At 40.4% G+C, this 20518-nt stretch overlaps 1 protein-coding gene across 4 annotated transcripts in view; it reads right to left on the minus strand.

Moving 5' to 3' along the window:
* The window catches only part of LOC130911131 (contactin-5-like), a 405498-nt gene that overhangs the window by 32601 nt on the left and 352379 nt on the right, over nt 1–20518 (minus strand). For all 4 annotated transcript variants that reach the window (XM_057828867.1, XM_057828868.1, XM_057828870.1 and 1 more), the window contains 3 exons: nt 13409–13567; nt 2729–2878; nt 2555–2625 (listed from right to left, as the gene is read on the minus strand). In XM_057828867.1, coding sequence (XP_057684850.1) covers nt 2555–2625; nt 2729–2878; nt 13409–13567 — 380 coding nt within the window. The remainder of the gene's footprint in view (nt 1–2554; nt 2626–2728; nt 2879–13408; nt 13568–20518) is intronic.

Below are 20518 nucleotides of genomic sequence, written 5' to 3' on the forward strand. Positions count from 1 at the left end.
GCAAATAAACAAATCTGATTGGACGGTGATTTTGTACTTGTTCGAGAGGCCGTTAATGGGCTGGGTCCCAGACTATTTCTCACAGTGTTTGAAAATTACAGGGAGAATAGTCTGGCAGTGCCAGGCAATCAAAAAATGCCCTCCTGTTAAAAATGTTTCCTCCTCCAGAAAATAGAGATTTTAAGCTTTCCAATGATGTATCACACGCGCATATAGGACAATTTTCAAATTTAGCCAAATTGGGGGTCTCAGAGCAGAACTTGAGCTCTTGACCAGTGGTGTGAAACTGGCAGCAAAGGGGCCACATCTGGCCCACCGCATCATTTTTTTGTGGCCCGTGAAAGTAAATCATGTGCATCAAATTCATGTTTAAATTATAATGTAAAATTTCTGTCGTCCAGAAATCAGAAAGAAAAAAACATTTCCCCCCGTTTTTTAAAATAATTTAAAAAATGTGTAAAAATAATATTTGTTAAAAAAAAAAAAAAAAACGAATGTTCATTCACTCTCTCCCGGCCGAAAAGGATTGGACGTCTAGCGGCTTCAACGGCAGCCATTGAGTTAAAAATGTTATTATGCTGTCATTTTCTTCTCACATTGTTTTTTAGGTTGTTAAAAAATTATAATAAACTATGGCTGGTGGTTATATGAAGCAATTCTGACAAGTGAAGTTATCTTACTTTCAAAAAGTAATGAGGCACAGTTACAAATTACATCTCCCAAAAAATAATTGAGTTGGTAACTCAGTTACCTTATTGTAAGAGTAATTACCGTATTGGCCCGAATATAAGACGATGTTTTTTGCACTGAAATAAGATTGAAAAAGAGGAGGTCGTCTTATAACTGCGGCCTAAAAAAAAACAAAAAAAAACTGCGGCCTAGACATACTGTATACCCATTCACGACGCTTGATGGCGCCAGTCATCAATGAATCGAATGCTGAACGCGACTCGGGCGGTCAAAGCGAGCCACTGGCACGAAGAAGAAAGTGGTAAGAAGGAAAAGAGAAGAAAATACCAGTAATAGAAGAGATAACCGAAAATGGAGAAACTTCGCGACAATTTGGAGAAAAGTGGGTCGAAGATTGGCCAGGTTAACCGGTGTTTGGCCATTCCTTACTACGCGGCGAAACGTCCTACACAATGCTCAGGGCGCTTTGCATATGCATTCACACGCATGCGCACATCGGTTGGAAGCGGCGAGTACTCACTATTTTTGTTTTTATTTAGTTATTTAGAACCTTTTCACAGCCTCAAAGATACTTTTTGCATGTATTACCCTCTCATACTTTTAACCATTGTGTTTTTTTGTGTTAGCTTTGAAGCAGTTGACCACATTAGTCACGTAGCGTATTTAAACCGTCCTTATTTGACATAACTACATTTAAGTATTTTCTGCAGGCATTTCTTTAGTACGTTATTCCTGTATGCATCTAAACAAAACAAGTTTAGAGCGCACGGTAGTAATTTAGGTGTCAAATTCGACTAATGTAGGACGTTTCGCCGATGTAGGACATTTTGGCAGAACACCGGCAGCTGAGAAGTTATGACGCAAACTTCAAGTTGATGGTGATAAATGAGGCGGTGTCTTCAAACAACTGCAAAGCGGCTGTGAAATATGCTGTCACAGAGTGTAATGTACGGAGATGGAGAGCTCAAAAAGATCGCCTAAAAAATGCTCACAGTCAGAGAAAAGCTTTCCGTGGTCGTTTTTGTATAAAAATTAATTTGGTGTTCAAAAAGTCTTTTTTCAAACTTGAGTCTTGAAAAAGAGGGGGTCGTCTTATAATCGGGGTCGTCTTATATTCGGGCCAATACGGTAGTTACGCAGCAAAGTAACTGAAAAATAGTAAACAATTTTCAATTAAATTGTACCCAGCTGGACGCCACGAACTGTATGTGAAAAAAAAAAAAAAGTTTCCCGAGAGTTTAAGACGACGCTTACCTCGCTAAATGCTAATGCTAACGAGAACACAAATTCTATGCTAACACTAACCAATCATCATCGCGTTTGCAACGGCGTCACCACCACTTCCATCGTCCCCCCCTACGTTAAACGCCGTTATACTCTAACGCTGTTGTTGACAACACTGATTTAGAGCTAAGTAATGTTAAACAAATTCAGAAATATATTTTCTTGCACAGATTTTTTTAACAAAACACCATATGTTTGAAGGACTTTGGCTGAAAAGGGTGACTGGAGATGTACTATGCCGCAATAAAACCTTGTATTCAATAGATTCCGTGTTGAATACACGTGTGGGTACTGTGTATATGACGGATAAGTCTTTGAAATACTCTCTGTACATTTAAAGCACATTCGTAGAAAAACCTGAGTAGAGTGGCGACCAATGCGCCAAAATGAAACATACTCTCTGTACACTTAAAGTACACTGGTAGAAAAACCTGAGTAGCAAAGTGGCGACCAGTGGACCAAAATGAAACATTCTTTGAAGCAGTCTGTCTTAAAGACTTGGTGGTCACGCTGACATTTAAGGATTTATTTTCTATTCGTGCTATAGAAAAAAAATTCAATTCCCTGGTGCACCGCTTACCTCCCAGGAGATAACCAGTTCATGCCTGCGGCCATTTCCGCCACTGACGTTCGTCGGTGCCACCGAGGGCGCTGAAAGCAAAGTTTTCACATAAAAAAAAACAAAAAAAAAAACGCTAAAAAAAAAAGCATTAAATAAGAAGCATTAAATAAGAAGCTGCGACTTCACAGCTACCTGCTTCTTTAGTTCGGACTCCTCTGGAAGGAGTACTGGGATCCCCTGTCCCAATGGCATTGCTGGCGACCACTCGGAACTCGTATTCCACCCAAGGGTTAAGGTCTACGGCCATGGCCGACTCCAGGTCTCCGGTCACGGGCATGGGGTCTAAAATGGACAAAAGAGACATATTTGGTGATGCGAGTACCTGAAATGGCTCCTTTTTTTTAAGCTTTGGTTGTAATATTTTACTTTCTTACTTATGTGCTGAGGCGCTAACCCACCATAGTTGATTCTTTCCGTTTCCAATCTTAAGAATAGCGGTGCCTATCCCTGTTTGTGTGATATTCCTTGGCAGCTTGAAAATTGTCCTGAATGTGTTGCGTACCTTAGGCAGTATGATAATCTGACGGTATGATAACCATCCCGGTTTCACGGTATTGCAATTACAGCTCTAATATATGTTGCTTTGAGATATCTCGGTTTGAAACAAAACAAAAAAATCTATTGAACAGGATTTGTATTTTTCAAAACATACAGTGTATCACAAGAGTGAGTACACCCCTCACATTTCTGCAGATATTTAACTATATCTTTTCATTAGGGGTGTCTAACGATTAAAATTTTTAATCGAGTTAATTAGAGTTTTAAAATGAATTAATCGTAATTAATCGCAATTCAAACCATCTATAAAATATCCCATATTTTTCTGTAAATTATTGTTGGAATGGAAAGACAAGATGGATATATACATTCAACATATGGTACATAAGTACTGTATTTATTTATTATAACAATAAACCAACAAGATGGCATTACCATTATTAACATTCTGTTAAAGCGATCCATGGATAGAAAGACCTGTAGTTCTTAAAAGATAAATGTTATTACAAGTTATAGAAATTTTATATTAAAACACCTCTGAATGTTTTCGTTTTAATAAAATTTGTAAAATTTTCAATCAAAAAATAAACTAGTAGCCTGCCATTGTTGGTGCCAATAATTACTTACACAATGCTCATGGGTGCTGAAGCCTATAAAAACAGTCGCAACCAGGCGCCAGCAGAGGGCGACAAAACTCCAAAAAACACAACAAGTACACATTTCACTGTGCTGTCATTTTAATCTGTTCGAGCGGGGCACATGCGTTCATCGCGTCAAATATTTTAACGTGATTAATTAAAAAAATTAATTACCGCCCGTTAACGCGATAATTTTGACAGTCCTACTTTTCATGTGACAACACTGAAAAAAACACACTTAGACACAATGAAAAGTAATCTGTGTGCAGCTTATATAATAGAGTTCATTTATTTTCCCCTCAAAATCACTCAAAATATAGCCATTAATATCTAAACCCCTGGCAACAAATGTGAGTACACCGCATGGGAACTACGTACATCCCTAAATGTCCATATTGAGTACTGCTTGTCATTTTCCCTCCAAACTGTCATGTGACTCGTTACAGGAGTGCTGTCAGCATTGCTGCAGAGATTGAAGACGTGGGGGGTCAGCCTGTTAGTGCTCAGACCATACGCCGCACTCTACATCAAATTGGTGTGCACGGCTGTCACCCCAGGAGGAAGCCTCCTCTGAAGACGGTAGACAAGAAAGCCCGCCCGTCTCATCAGACCATAGGACATGGTTCCAGTAATCCATGTGTTTTGTTGACACGTCCTCAGCAAGCTGTTTGCGGGCTTTCTTGCCCCCGGACCCCCTTAGAGGGTCTGTGTTTCCCTTCGTACAGCGATTCTTGTGGGCTGGGCTGAGTCAAAGTCCAGGGCTGCTTTTTAGTCCCAGTCCACCTCTGGTTGTTAGTAGACTCATAACCCCCAGCGGGGCCGGGATCCCACCGCGGCTATCTGCCGAGTGGTGGCCCTCACCTTCTTTGCGCCTTGGGTATTCGTCGCTAGGATGAACCCGAATCCGGGAAGCCCGCGCCCGGCTCGCTGGGGGGCGCTACCATTCACACCATCACACCATCCACCGGCAGAGCCTCCATCAGAGGGAATCAAGCCCACTGGACGGCACCGGGCTGAACGGCCTTCCGTAAGCCTGACGGCCCGCACTGTCTGCAGCCGCACACCTCTGTCCCCAACGCGCACCGCCACTCCCTATGGCGCGATTGGCAGAAAACTAGCTCCTCGACCGCGTCTTTGTTTTCAACATTGTAGCAACGGCAGCTTTGAAAGCCTAAGAGTTTGGCTTTTCAAAGACGTAAGTAGACCCTTACTGGCAATTTGACACGTTTATTACTTGATCACGACCTGTTTTTTTGTTGTTGTTTCTTGCCTGTCAATTTGATACATTTATAACTAGGTCTATGTAACTACTCATCTGTTTTGCAATTACTGATAATTATATCACAGAATGACTGGTGATAAAAACGTTCAGAGAGAAATCACGATGCTAGATGCCTACCACTCTTCCTTTCGTGAAGGGCCGGTGTTGTGCCCAAAAAAAATCTCTCCACAGTAAAATAATACATATTCACAGTACAAGATTTATCAGTTCAAGCAGAGTAAAATAATACATATTCACAGTGCAAGATTTATCAATTGAAGCAGGGTCAAATAATACATATTCACAGTACAAGAAAGTCGTTTCCGTGTCCATCAATTGGTAAGAAAAAGCTGTACGAGTGATGTGCATTGGGCGCTCCCGTCAGGGGAGACATTTCACGCGCTTGGGGGGATTTTTCGGCACAACACCGGGCTGGCAACCGGCCTCATCACCAATGTCTGCTGTCCCGAGTAAATTTGTCATCTGACGCCTCGGGTTCAAACTAGGGCTGTCAAAATTATCGCGTTAACGGCCGGTAATTAATTTTTTAAATTAATCACGTTACAATATTTGACGCATTTAATGCACATGCCTCACTCAAACAGATTAAAATGACAGCACAGTGTCATGTCCATTTGTTACTTGTGTTTTTTGGTGTTTTGTCGCCTTCTGCTGGCGCTTGGGTGCGACTGATTTTATGGGTTTCAGCACCCATGAGCATTGTGTAATTATCGACATCAACAATGGCGAGCTACTAGTTTATTTTTTGTTTGAAAATTTTACAAATTTTATTCAAACGAAAACATTAAGAGGGGTTTTAATATAACATTTCTATAACTTGTACTAACATTTATCTTTTAAGAACTACAAGTCTTTCTATCGATGGATCGCTTTAACAGAATGTTAATAATGTTAATGCCATCTTGTTGATTTATTAGTATAATAAACAAATACAGTACTTATCTACAGTATGTTGAATGTATATATCCGTCTTGTGTCTTATGAATTAATGAATTTATTGTCATTGTCATCATCATCAGTATCATTGACAGTTACAGAGTGTGGGATAGTTTGGCCAAGAAGGAGAAACATTGACACAGAATATGGAATAATTTGCCCGAAAAAAGACGATGACGGACAAAGGAAGACGGGGAAAAAAAGCAAATGCTTATCGATACCCGTCCCCCAACAGCCCGGGACGCACAGTCTAGCATGTTAGTGTTGCATAGTCCATTATTTTACTCATATATCTTTCCAAAAGTCATTGATTGCCATGGCCGTTGGTTTGGTGTAGCTAAGTGTCCAGTCAAGGAGCTCCATCTCACAGCAGGTTAAACACAGCGCGCAAGTTGCAATAGCATATCAGTGTTCTAATTTTACTGGAGGGCATATCTCCAGAGATATCTCAATGTTATGTCTTAGTCTCTGTCCCTGACATTTAATCATCCTTTGTTTGCCTTTTTTGTTGTGGGAACAATTTGTTGCGGATGTGTGTGTGCAGTGCAGCTATGACTGATTTTGGTCCATGTAGCGATTTAGTATAGTTTCTTTGTACATCTTTTTGAAGTAACTCAATGATTTTATACTCGTAAGCCCTGCATCACATGTATTCAATAGGCGAGCCCCAATGTTCGTAATCGAGAAAGATTTTAACGTTGTCCTAGTTGTCCGATTGGAAAACAATCTGATTCCTCTTAGGTCGTAGTTTGATTCCCTTAGTTGGAATAGAGCTTGTAGGTTAGGCGGGTGACTGTTTGCATGGGCCTTGAACATCATTTGAGCAGTTTTGAAGTTAACCAAGTCATAACATTTTAATAGCTTGGACTTGATGTAAAGTTCATTTGTGTGCGCTCTGAACGGTGTTCGCCCTTATCTTTCCATTCCAACAATAATTTACAAAAAAATATTGCATATTTTATAGATCGTTTGAATTGCGATTTACAATTTTAATCGTTTGACAGCCCTAGTTCAAACATGTAGGCATTATTGTAGATAATATTTCCTGGGAGCCTTTGCAATCGTTAGCGCCACGAAAGAGTGCAATAAAACAAAGAAAACGAAAATTATCCTCGCAGTTACGTGTTAAAAATGACATGGTTGTTTTGACAAACTCAAACTAGTTCATATTCGTAAAATTACACCGAAATTCGAAAAGCTCTTCAGCTGCCCTTTGAGTGAAAAAAAAAAAAAAAAATTCTAAAATTAAAATAAATGCAGTCTTTTAGGTGAGCCTAAACCCACATCCACAGCTCAACATTATTACCTTCAGAATAAAAGGAATAGAATTATTTCTCTTAAAAAGCACGTGTGTATGACTCGTATCATGTTTACATTATAGACACACTCTCTTTCTCAACACAGGCAGTTGCCAGAGAGAAAAAAAACACTGCATGTTTTACCAGCGCTAGACACATTAAACATGCTGGAGTTAACTCTCGTAGCTGGTGGGAAACGATCATGACGGTGTTTAGTAACCTTTAATTTTGTATAAATGCGAAATCAAATTGGAGGTATTGCCTCCTTGGCAGCCACCCTCCGCAAACACTTTTTACAAGTCGGTTGGCCCTCCTCTAAGTCGCTGCCGGCAGTAACTTTTTTGTAGCCAAAGAATTCTCATACTAGCGTTTTCGTTTTCTTCGATGGGATAAAAAGTTCAGGAGTTTCACCTCCTCCAGCCATCGTGTTGCACAGCTGACTCATTAACACTGGGCAACAACCGGTGGGGGAGGGCTTTCTCCATGAATTTTTTGGACACAAAAAATAGCTAATACTTTAGGGACTGTATGACGGAAAATTTTTTGCGGTTTGGAAACCTTGACGTTTTCTTACCACGGTATACCTTGAAACCAGTAATCAGCACATGTCTAGTTGCGGTATAATTCCAATTGAAAAATGGCTGCCATTTTTTGGTGTTTTGTGATTTCGTTGATGAACACATTTTGAAATTACTCAATATGACTAATAAGTATATTCGTCCATAAGACTAAGACTAAAACAAAAAAATTAAAAGGACGGCCAAAACAAAACTGTTTCAGTGCAAATACTGGGTTTAAACTATTTCAAGCTTTTATCTTAACCCAATAAGCTCACAAAATGACTCCATAGTTTGTTTAAAAAAAAAAAAAAAAAAATTCTTGTGAATTTGCAAGATAAAGAAAACACACTCAACATACAACTTGCACACATTGGTTATCACAAAATCCCATGAGTAGCTAATACTGTTTCACACGACAATTGGCATTAGCGCAAAACAAACAAACAAACAAACAAACAAACAAACAAACAAACAAAACCCACTGAATGGGATAGGCGTGTGCCGCTGCATCCTTCCGCGCCGCCATCTTGGATCAGTATAAAGCAAGAACAAACAAACTGAGGAACAGTTTCTTTGCTAAAGCATACACTTTATTACCAATTAATGTGACACTTCGTCATTCTTTGCGTCACGCCTTATCAGGTGGGGCCGAGCTTCATTTAGTATAGTCAGGCGAAGATGGCACACGCTCATGTCTAAACTGGAATCAGGCTTGGATTTCTGAAGAACTACGAAAGCTGTACCGCATACAAACAGGATGGATTGTCTCAGGAGTGATTTGTTTGAGGATTCAAGGTAAATATTATATTTTTCGTACAATACATGCATTTTGAAACGTTGTGAAAAAAATCAATGGGAGAATGGGAACCGCTATGGCATTGGCGTCATTCTTCGACATATGTATAAATGTAAAATAGATGCATAACTGCCCGTTTTTTTGCTCTTTTAACAAAGAGTCGAGACAGTTTTACGTCCATATCTAAAAAGAATTCAGTGATTGAAGCATTTACTCGTAGGTGTTTTCTTCTTTGTTTACACATTGAGGCTAATTTTCTTAACTGACTAGCCTCAAAGTTGGCAATATTTATGCGAAATAAATGCTACCTGCACGTTTTTTTTTTGCTTTTAACCAAGAATCGAGACTGTTTTACGTCCATATCTATAAAGAATTCAGGAATTTAAGCATTTATTCACAAGAATTTATGCCAGAAAAGCTCTGTTTAAGTCAGGCGGCCGCTAGCCTCATTCGCTAACAGAGTAGCATTGTACATCGTCATATATACGTAAAATAAACGCTAACTGTGCGGTTTCTTTGCTTTTAACCAAGAAATGAGACTGTTTTACGTCCATATCTATGAAGAATTCGGGGATTTAGGCATTTATTCACAAGAATTTATGCCAGAAAAACTGTGTTTACGTCAGGCGGCCGCTAGCCTCATTCGCTAACATATAGTGTATAATGATAATAAAGGGCTATTCTATTGTATATGAAATGTATTATTAATCTATTTACATATTATTTTTAATTGATTCTGCATGTTTTCCTTAAGTATTACGTTTCTGATGTTAAATTGAGTGATTTATTAGCTGCTGAAAACTTGCAGTAAATTAAAATGAAAAAAAATCAAGTTGCTATTTTAGTCAAAAACATATGTTAAATATTGCTACTGATCCTGAAAATATAGGTGATTATCTCTGCATTTCCTGATTTTTGTGCATCTAGTGTAGAATTTGAGACTTTTAAAGCCATTTTAAGTTCTGTTATACTTATATTATATATTAATCTGGATTTTATAAGGGAACGACTTTGAATTTTTTTTATGCCGATGCTCATGGAGACTCATATATGGCTAAGGTAGGTGCCTTTTTTGGTTTTAGGTCGGTAGCATCTTTGGTTTCGAAAATAGGCCCCGTTTCCCGTGTCATGTCAATAGGTTATGAAGTCTATGGCTAAAGCCATCTCCACCCTGAACAGCCATATGTAACACCACATCACCCAATGTCCAATATTCATTTACATGCAATATACTATGTGCAATCCTTACTAAGTGCAATATTCAATGCCTCACTGTCAACTTCTGCTACTTAACTTTTATTCACACATATTCTATGTGCAATACTTACTTACGTGCAATATTAATGTGAAATATTCAATAGCTTCACTGTCAACTGCTGCTACTTCACTTCAATTATTTGCACTGCCTGAACACAGGACTACCTCATACATATTTTATATTTATTTAGATTTTAAATACTTTTATTCTTGCAAGCCACTTTCGAGATTTTTACTTGTCCTGCACTTTAAAGGGAGATGCTCCGCAATTCAATGTATAACTGTATAATGACAATTGAGGGCTATTCTATTCTAGCGGTTAGCATTTGCAGTTATTAATGCCTTAATGCCTTACACCTCAAATGGATGGGATGTCTACCGCCGTCAATGGCACTGGAATCATGATCATTTACTGCCAGAAAAAAAAAAAAAAAAACTGCTGATATCTTATAAATGAAACATGTAAAAAGTCGTAAGACAGTAACTAATTATTTAAACATGTTTTATTCCTTGCCAATGTTTACGATTCACAGTGCGGCTATTGTTACATATTTAATCCAGTCTTCTGAGCCAGCAAAACAAGACAAAATACAGCATAAAATATTTAGCTTTGCATATTTTTACTACACTGCGTGGTCACAACCTGCTTTCTGTCGTTTGTCTGAAAATGTCTTCCAAAGCACAATTGGATCTGTCCGCACTGAGCTGAGCTTTTTGTAATCCTGAGGATGGAGAAATGCGGGAGCGAGCCGATTCGCTAATCCTAGGTGATAACGAAGCGCTCGTTATGATCACAACGACAACAAAACACTCACCGTACATCCAGATTATGTTCTTACAATGAAGATAATTGGCATAAATTCTCAGAAACTACCTAATGATAATTGATGCTTTTGGTGCTACAGTAAAGAGGATAAGCACTTTAGCAAAATTGCTAATTGAGGCCAAAAAGGGTCACACAAGTGACAAACGGGATGACATAAAAGTTACTTGAATGCGGGATTTGAACTTGTTAAAATGGCTTGTGATGAGTTGCTTTGGAAGTTGGGACAGTTTCAGTTCAGTTCAAATCAGTTTAGTTGAAATCCTCTCAAACGAGTTCAGTTCAACTTCACAAAGAAAAATGACCAGTCAGCTCAGTGCAACATTTGCAACAAAGCCTTATCATGTAAGGCTGGCTGCACGAGCAATATGATTAAACAACTCCGGCTTCATGTACTACAAGTGCCTCACAGTTCTGATATCAAGGGTTCAATCCCGGGTTCCGGACTTTGTTTGTATGTTCTCCCTGTGCCAGCGTGGGTTTTCTCCGTGGACTCCCGTTTCCTCCCACATCCCAAACACATGCGCGGTAGGCTGATTGAACACTCCAAATTGTCCATAGGCATGGGTGTGTGTGTGAATGGTTGGCTGGCAACCGATACAGGGTGTACCCCGCCTACTGAGTTGGCTGGGATAGGCTCCAGCACCTCTGCGACCCTTGTGAGGATAAGTAGCATGGAAGTGAATGAAAGAATGAACAAATACGTCGTATTATTACTAGGGTTGTTCCGATTATGCTTTTTTGCTCCCGATCCGATCCCGATCGTTTTAGTTTGAGTATCTGCTGATCCCGATATTTCCCGATCCGATTGCTTTTTTTGGCTCCCGATTCAATTTCAATCATTCCCGATAATTTTTCCCGATCATATACATTTTAGCAATGCATTAAGAAAAAAATTAATAAAACTTGGACAAATATATACATTCAACATACATATTATTATTTGACATCAAATAATGTGTGTCACAATTATTAGCACCCCTGGTGTTAATACTTTGTACAACCCCCTTTTGCCAACAAAACAAGGTCTGGGGACTGAGATGGCCATGGTAGGAGCTTGATTTTGTGTCTGGTGAACCATTTCTGTGTAGATTTGGCCATATGTTTAGGGTCATTGTCTTGCTGAAAGACCCAGTGACGACCCATCTTCAGCTTTCGGGCAGAGGGCAACAGATTTTGATTTAAAATGTCCTGATATTTCAAAGCATTCATGATTCCATGCACCCTATGCCATCTGACCAAAGCACACGGTTCCAGTTGAAGCCTGGGACCGTGTGTATTTTTGTGTGAGACCAAGATTGAGCTTTTTGGCAACAAACACTCTAAGTGGGTCTGGCGTGCCACGAAAGATGCGCATGCTGAAAAGCACCTTATACCCACTGTGAAGTATGGGGGTGGGTCAGTGATGCTGTGGGGCTGTTTCGCTTCCAAAGGCCCTGGGAACCTAGTTAGGGTGCATGGCATCGTGAATGCTTTGAAATACCAGGAGATTTTAAATCAAAACCTGTTGCCCTCTGCCCGGGCCGCAGTTTGGGGACCCCTGTTAAAGTGTATTATTTACTAGTATATTGAAATGCATTACTTTTTATGGGGCTTTCACGCTCAAGTGGGGGCGCCCTTTCGCTTCCTCACGCGAAGAAGAACGCGTACACGCGAAGAAGAAATGCCGCATCCAAGCGAGTTATTGAGAGAGGGGAAACACTGCTATGAGCCTACGTTCTTTTTTAATGTTTGTAAAATATCTACAGAGGCAACGCCTGCATGTATCGTCTTTTGTGTTGTTGTTGTGTGCTTCCACTCGCGATCGGACACTTAAATCCAGTTGTGTAGTAGTTTGAACGATGTGCTAATGCTAGCGAACGCATGCTAACCGTTTAGCTGTATTAGCAGCTAATCATCACTGATTTACGTTGATGCAAACCTGTTTGTTATTGGGGACGAAATTGATTTGTTTCATTTCTATTTTTAGTTTCACTCTTCAAGTGATGGTTGAATAAAGTCAGCAAATTATACTAACGTCTTCTGTATCCTCATTTGGGAGTTTAGCTTGCTATATAGCCAGGACTAAGCCTTAGCGTCTCTGTGAGGACAGTGCAGTCTTATTCCCTCCCGATGCAGTTATCTCCATCTTCCCTCCCGATACAGTTATCTCCACCTTGCAAGACTGCAAGTCGTTTTGTTGTAATTTTTCCTCGTGAAGTAAAGACACACTTCCGAGCGTTTCAACCTACGTGCTGTCATTGTTATGTTTACGGCTGCAATGCTCGTGCTAAACCATCGTAACCTTTCATTTTCACCCTCTTTCCTGGTGAAGTGTAGCCAAACTTTGGAGCGGGTGGTTCTTGGCGCCATGCTAGTTTGATGCGTCTGGACAACAACACACGTCACAACGCAATATGCGTCTTTAGGAATCGTTAAAGGGATCGTTCAGGCTTTTTCATTGTGATGTCGAGGCCTCGAAACACAAGGAACCGGTTCTGAATTGGAATCGGATTTCGATTCCCATCCCTACCTGCGCCAAGATAAAAGCATGCATCACAAAACAAAAGTCAGCACATTATAATCAAATACAAATTTCGCCAAAGGGCAGAACAGTCACATTAATAGAATAAAGTAGAACTATAAGACTTTGAGGTATAATAAGGTACTGTTTTTGCGACTTAAAAAAAAAAATGACTGGAGACAAAATGGCGGACCAGATTCCATTCCTCTCACACTAGTTACCTGTTTTGACAGTTTGCCAGCCTAATGAAAAGGCATTCCGAGCCTGCAGGTGGTAGGTGCTAATTGGACTGTGATTGTCGAGCCCTCGGATCCACGACAGGGTGGCGGTTGTCTCTGTGATTTCCTCCATTATCACCACACCCGGAGGTCCGGGGGGACCTTGAGAGGGACGGAAATACGTTTCAAATCATTTGTATTTTTTAAATTCCAACCACAGCTCTGATTGGACTCAATTCGCAGCTACACGATAAATAAAGAATGTTGTCACAGAGGCCATTGGCCTAACAAATTGTGAATAGCAGTAATCTTGTAATTCCCCTCACACAAACAAACACGCCAACAAAGAATAACCGCGTTGATCTGAGAGAAAAGCTCAAACGTCGCATTTTTTGGGGGGAGGATTTTGCTGTCAGGGCTCGTCGTGTTCCAATAAAAGTCGACATATGTTTACCTCCGTCTTGTTTAGCGAACGTCATCATCGCGGCAAATGTGAGGACTCCAGGGAGGAGTGCGAACAGCTGGCGTTCCTGCCATTGAAAAGCAATGTGGTGTGTCCCGAGCAAGGTGTTTCATTAGAAGGTTAACGTCAGTGCCAAAATGAAAAAAATGAGAACATGTTTGGAAGCACATTAAAGGGACAAATACATATATTGTGTGCATCCCTGCAGAAAGAAACTTTTTTAATTGTGTGAAAAAAACCCACCAAATTTAATTTTTTTGATGTATAATAGTTAGGGTTGCGAATCCCTGGCATGAAGCCGATTCGATATGTATCTAGATACACAGGTTACGATTCGATTAAAAAGACGATACATTTTTAAGGCCGAGCGATTCGATACAGTTTAGAAACGATACGGTTCGATACAGAGTGAAAACGATACGATAGAAAACATTTTTTGTGTGTGTTCGTACAGTATTTTAAACATATAAAAAAACCCACATTTCTAATAGCTAAATCAAACAACACAATTTCATACCAATGTTATGTTTTATTTTTTATATTTTTTATGAAAGAAAAATACGGCTTACTATATGACCGTCATTTTGTTGGATGGATTGATAGTAAAATAAAACTCCAGTGACAGACAACACTAAAGTGCAGTAATTCAATTACTGTATTTCCTGGTGATTTGAACACAAGAGGTAAGTAATTTAGGTGCAAACTTTCAACGTAAACATTTCACAAATAAAAAATATGAATTATATGCAGCAGCTCTAGAAAAAAAGAATTAAACTTGCAATGTTATCATAAATAAATAATAAATTATGCTTTTCCACTGGTATAATTGGGGGAATAAAAACATGGCATTTTAGACAGACAGGTCAATAACCATTACTTTAACCTTATACACAGCAAAGTCATTTACTTATACCTGTGCTTCCACATTTTTTATTCCTCATCACTCTCCATATCTTTTTTAAAGGGTAGATTTTTCTTAAAGAAGATTACCTAATCCACATGTTTAAGTAGACTGCGTTTCATGGAAACAAAATCTCGAGAGGGTCGTGCTGCCCTTTCCACCATTGTGGTGGGTTAATTTTCAGGGTTAAAAACAATCTCTGTACCGCTCCACATTTCACACTAGCTCTGTCCCATGCGAACAGATCTGGCTGCCTTCATCACTTCAAAGTCCGACTTTTGTGTTCCTGGGTACGTTGAAAATCATTCGCTGCACGTCGCTGGCGTTGGTGCTCAAACCGTCCATTGTTTTAGCATGTTGCCACTACTAGTTTCATTTTGGGCTGTGAAGAAAACGCTACGGGGCGTGCGTTACAGTGGTTTTGTGAGCTCTCGCATTGTTATTACACGCCTGTGATGATCGGGTAATGACTAGTAGCGGTTCTGCCGAAATGCATGGGAAGTTGAGGCAACCACGACTGTGAGTTGTGCTTGTCCATATTTATATCGCGTGCAGTCTCAATCTAAGGCTAGGTTCATACTACAGGTCTTAATGCACAAATCCGAATTTTTGTAACATCTGTTTTTTTGGCGTGCCCGTTCAGACTGCCTTTGTCCATTGAGACCTTTCAAGTACTACGCATGCGCACTAATTCGCAGTCTGACACGCGCTGAGCAAGACGACCCGCATGCGCAGAAGCATTAAAACAAAAGACCACACATGCTGGCTGTCATCCGTCATTCCAGGGATATCATATTTTGCTTTTTAAAAAGAGGACACAAATAACAGACATAAATAATCCCAGTTTAGGTTTATATTCAAAGTATATGGATCGATAGCATGCACACACTGTCCGTGCAAGTCACACACACATACGGGCAGTTTGCCCCGACTCTCGGCCGTGTAACCAATGTTGAAATATTGCTTATATGGAGCAGACAGAAAATCGATCATTCTCAGGCTTATCCGCAACCCATTTTTATTTTTTTAATGACTGTTGTCAAGTTCGACCCTTCCTAAAAAGCCGTGTTCAAGGCAAGCTAGGCGCTAATAATGCACAGCTGCACCGCTATGTGGCGTCTCTCTCGCTTTTTGATGACGTAATTGCTGCATGAATTCTGATTTGAGAGACTGGACAGTACTGACCGCCGCGACAGTCTGTAAAAATGTGGCCCAGATCGGATTTGAACCACATACGAAAGTGACCCAGATCGGATTTGAAATGGTCCAGTTCTATGCGACTTGTCGCGTTCAGACCGTCAAGTTAATGCCTCACGCGAGTCGGAAAAACATGAAAAAATCGGATTCGTGCATTAAGACCTGTAGTATGAACTAAGCGCGCTGTGTGGTGAATGACAAGTAAAAGCTAAATTATCATATTAAGCAATGCATTGAACTAGGCATTAGAATCCGATTCTTGTGCTTGCGATAGCCGAATTCTACTACTCTCTACTATCGGTTCATTGAATATTTAATGGCTGATTACTGTCGAATGGTAACTTTACTATAAATACAGCTGTATCTCTCACCTGTAAAACTGGATATCCGGTTGTATCGGTTTACCGTTCTCAAGCTTAATAATAGTGGAGAAAAAAAGCTATTAACATACCAGTATTTCCAGAAAGTTGCCATTACAAGTGATGTGAAATTTTTTTAAATGCAATACTTCTTTAGCCAATCAAATGCGAGTACTAGATTGCCCGTCCTTACTCATGGTGTCATTATTACTCATTATCTCACACACCTGTGCTTGAGTCCATCCATCCATCCATCCATCCATCCATCCATCCATCCATCCATCCATCCATCCATCCATCCATCCATCCATCCATCCATCCATCCATCCATCCATCCATCCATCCATCCATCCATCCATCCATCCATCCATCCATCCACTGCTTTACTCTATAATGACCCCAGAAATAATGAACAGAAAATTCAGATTTTTTTTTTTTTTGAAAGTTTTATGTGGTTCTCAAACATGATATAATTAACAAAAAATTGCATGTGCAGTGGGGAGAACAAGTATTTGATACACTGCCAGTGTATCAAATACTTGTTCTCCCCACTGTATGTTCTTTAATTTGTATCATAAATGATACATCAAGCAGTATATGCCGTTCTCATGGTAAAACAAAAACACTAAAATGAAATTGAACGCAATAAGGTTTTAAACAGTTGTTTACTGCGATGAGATCCAGAAATGCCTGTATAAAAATTGATGCATTTGGCAATATAGGGTTAATCCGGGGTCGGGTTGCGGGGGTAGCAGCTTTAGTAGAAAAAGCTCAGACTTCCCTCTCCCCAGTTACTTTAACCAACTCCTCCGGCAGGATCCCAAGGCGTTCCCGAACCAGCCGAGAGACGTGCAGTGGGGCAAATAAGTATTTAGTCAACCACGAATTGTGCAAGTTCTCAAACTTGAAAATATTAGAGAGGCATGTAATTGTCAACATGGGTAAACCTCAACCATGAGAGACAGAATGTGGAAAACCCCCCAGAAAATCACATTGTTTGATTTTTAAAGAAATTATTTGCAAATCATGGTGGAAAATAAGTATTTGATCAATACCAAAAGTTTATCTCAATACTTTGTTATGGACCCTTTGTTGGCAATAACGGAGGCCAAACGTTTTCTGTAACTCTTCACAAGCTTTTCACACACTGTTGCTGGTATTTTGGCCCATTCCTCCATGCAGATCTCCTCTAGAGCAGTGATGTTTTGGGGCTGTCGTTGGGCAACATGGACTTTCAACTCCCTCCACAGATTTTCTATGGGGTTGAGATCTGGAGACTGGCTAGGCCACTCCAGGACCTTGAAATGCTTCTTACGAAGCCACTCCTTTGTTACCCTGGCTGTGTGTTTGGGATAATTGTCATGTTGAAAGACCCAGTCACTTCTCATCTTCAATGCCCTTGCTGATGGAAGGAGATTTTCACTAAAAATCTCTCTATACATGGCCCCATTCATTCTTTCCTTTACACACATCAGTCATTCTGGTCCCTTTGCAGAAAAACAGCCTCAAAGCATGATGTTTCCAACCCCATGCTTCACAGTGTGTATGGTGTTTGTCAGATGCAATTCAGTATTCTTTCTCCTCTAAACAGGAGAACCTGTGTTTCTACCAAAAAGTTATATTTTGGTTTCATCTGACCATAACACATTCTCCCAGTCCTCTTCTGGATCATCCAAATGCTCTCTAGCGAACCGCAGACGGGCCTGGACGTGTACTGGCTTCAGCAGGGGGACACATCTGGCAGTGCAGGATTTGAGTCCCTGGCGGCACATTGTGTTACTGATAGTAGCCTTTGTTACTGTGGTCCCAGCTCTCTGTAGGTCATTCACTAGGTCCCCCTGTGTGGTTCTGGGATTTTTGCTCACTGTTCTTGTTATCTTTTTAACGCCACGGGGTGAGATCTTGCATGGCGCCCCAGATAGAGGGAAATTATCAGTGGTCTTGTATGTCTTCCATTTTCTAATAATTGCTCCCACAGTTGATTTCTTTACACCAAGCGAAGAGTGAAGAGTTACAGAAAACGTTTGGCCTCCTTTATTGCCAACAAAGGGTACATAACAAAGCATTGAGATGAACTTTTGGTATTGACCAATACGTATTTTCCACCATGATTTGCAAATAATTTTTTAAAAAATCAAACAATTTGATTTTCTGTTTTTTTTTCCACATTCTGTCTCTCATGGTTGTGGTTTACCCATGTTGACAATTACAGGCCTCTCTAATCTTTTCAAGTAGGAGAACTTGCACAATTGGTGGTTGACTATACTTATTTGCCCCACTGTATGTTCAAAACGACACACATTTTAACAAAAAAACACTTGACACCAAATAATTGATGTTCAAACACCCATCTAGTCTGATTAATATGTAAATTTAGTTGATTAAATTAGCCTAATTTGCCTAACAAAAGTCCGCTAGCTTAAATGCTACGAATTTTAAGGTATTTAACAATTGTCATAGCAAATCACTCACACATAACTCCACAAACTGTAGCTCTAAACTTAATTACAAATGCATACAAAACAATATATTTGCCGAAACATTTTACAGCCTTATGTGGCACAAACTAGAGCGCAGCTATCCTTTATCCATCTCCGATATCTGAGTCAAAGTCATACAAGGCGACAGTCCAGCCAGACCCAACGCTGCCACCAGAAGGCAGTGTATCCTCCATAATTAAACAAAATACAATACTTTTGGACTTTTTAGATAGTTATTTTGAATTTTAGGGTTACTTAAAGGGTTAATTCTGACTTACGCGGAAAATCGCGTTTCGTCATCAGCGTAGGAATGGAACTCTTCGTAACCCGGGGACTACCTGTAGATGTTAGTTGATTTATTGCGACGAGTCCAGCTAGCACACATAATGGCCCTCCGACGGAATCCATAACTACTATAGTAGTAGATGAGTTTGACATGCTTGCTTCCACTCAATGACTTCCATTTACGGCGATATACACTCACCTGCCACTTTATTAGGTACACCTGTCCAACTGCTCGTTAACACTTAATTTCTAATCAGCCAATCACATGGCGGCAACTCAGTGCATTTAGGCATGTAGACATGGTTTAAGACAATCTCCAGCTGTTCAAACCGAGTATCAGTATGGGGAAGAAAGGTGATTTGAGTGACTTTGAACGTGGCATGGATGTTGGTGCCAGAAGGGCTGGTCTGAGTATTTCAGAAACTGCTGATCTACTGGGATTTTCACGCACAACCATCTCTAGACTTTACAGAAAATGGTCCGAAAAAGAAAAAAATATCCAGTCAGCGACAGTTCTGCGGGCGGCAATGCCTTGTCGATGCCAGAGGTCAGAGGAGAATGGCCAGACTGGTTCGAGCTGATAGAAAGGCAACAGTGACTCAAATAACCACCCGTTACAACCAAGTTAGGCAGAAGAGCATCTCTGAACGCACAGTATGTCAAACTTTGAGGCAGATGGGCTACAGCAGCAGAAGACCACGCCGGGTGCCACTCCTTTCAGCTAAGATCAGGAAACTGAGGCTACAATTTGCACAAGCTCATCGAAATGGGACGATAGAAGATTGGAAAACGTTGCCTGGTCTGATGAGTCTCAATTTCTGCTGCGACATTCGGATGGTAGGGTCAGAATTTGGCGTCAACAACATGAAAGCATGGATCCATCCTGCCTTGTATCAATGGTTCAGGCTGGTGGTGGTGGTGTAATGGTGTGGGGAATATTTTCTTGGCACTCTTTGGGCCTCTTGGTACCAATTGAGCATTGTTGGAACGCCACAGCCTACTTGAGTATTGTTGCTGACCATGTCCAGCCTTTTATGACCACAATGTACCCAACTTCTGATGGCTACTTTCAGCAGGAAAATGTGCCATGTCATAAAGCTGGAATCACCTCAGACTGGTTTCTTGAACATGACAATGAGTTCACTGCACTCAAACGGCCTCCACAGTCACCAGTTATCAACCCAATAGAGCATCTTTGGGATGTGGTGGAACGGGAGATTCGCATCATGGATGCGCAGCCGACAAATCTGCACCAACTGTGTGATGCCATCATGTCAATATGGACCAAACTCTCTGAGGAATGCTTCCAGCACCTTGTTGAATCTATGCCATGAAGAATTGAGGCAGTTCTGAAGGCAAAAGTGGGTCCAACCCGTTACTAGCATGGTGTACCTAATAAAGTGGCCGGTGAGTGTATATCCAATGCAT

The sequence above is a fragment of the Corythoichthys intestinalis genome, unplaced genomic scaffold (assembly GCF_030265065.1).
Source record: "Corythoichthys intestinalis isolate RoL2023-P3 unplaced genomic scaffold, ASM3026506v1 HiC_scaffold_23, whole genome shotgun sequence".
Taxonomy (NCBI): Eukaryota; Metazoa; Chordata; class Actinopteri; order Syngnathiformes; family Syngnathidae; genus Corythoichthys; species Corythoichthys intestinalis.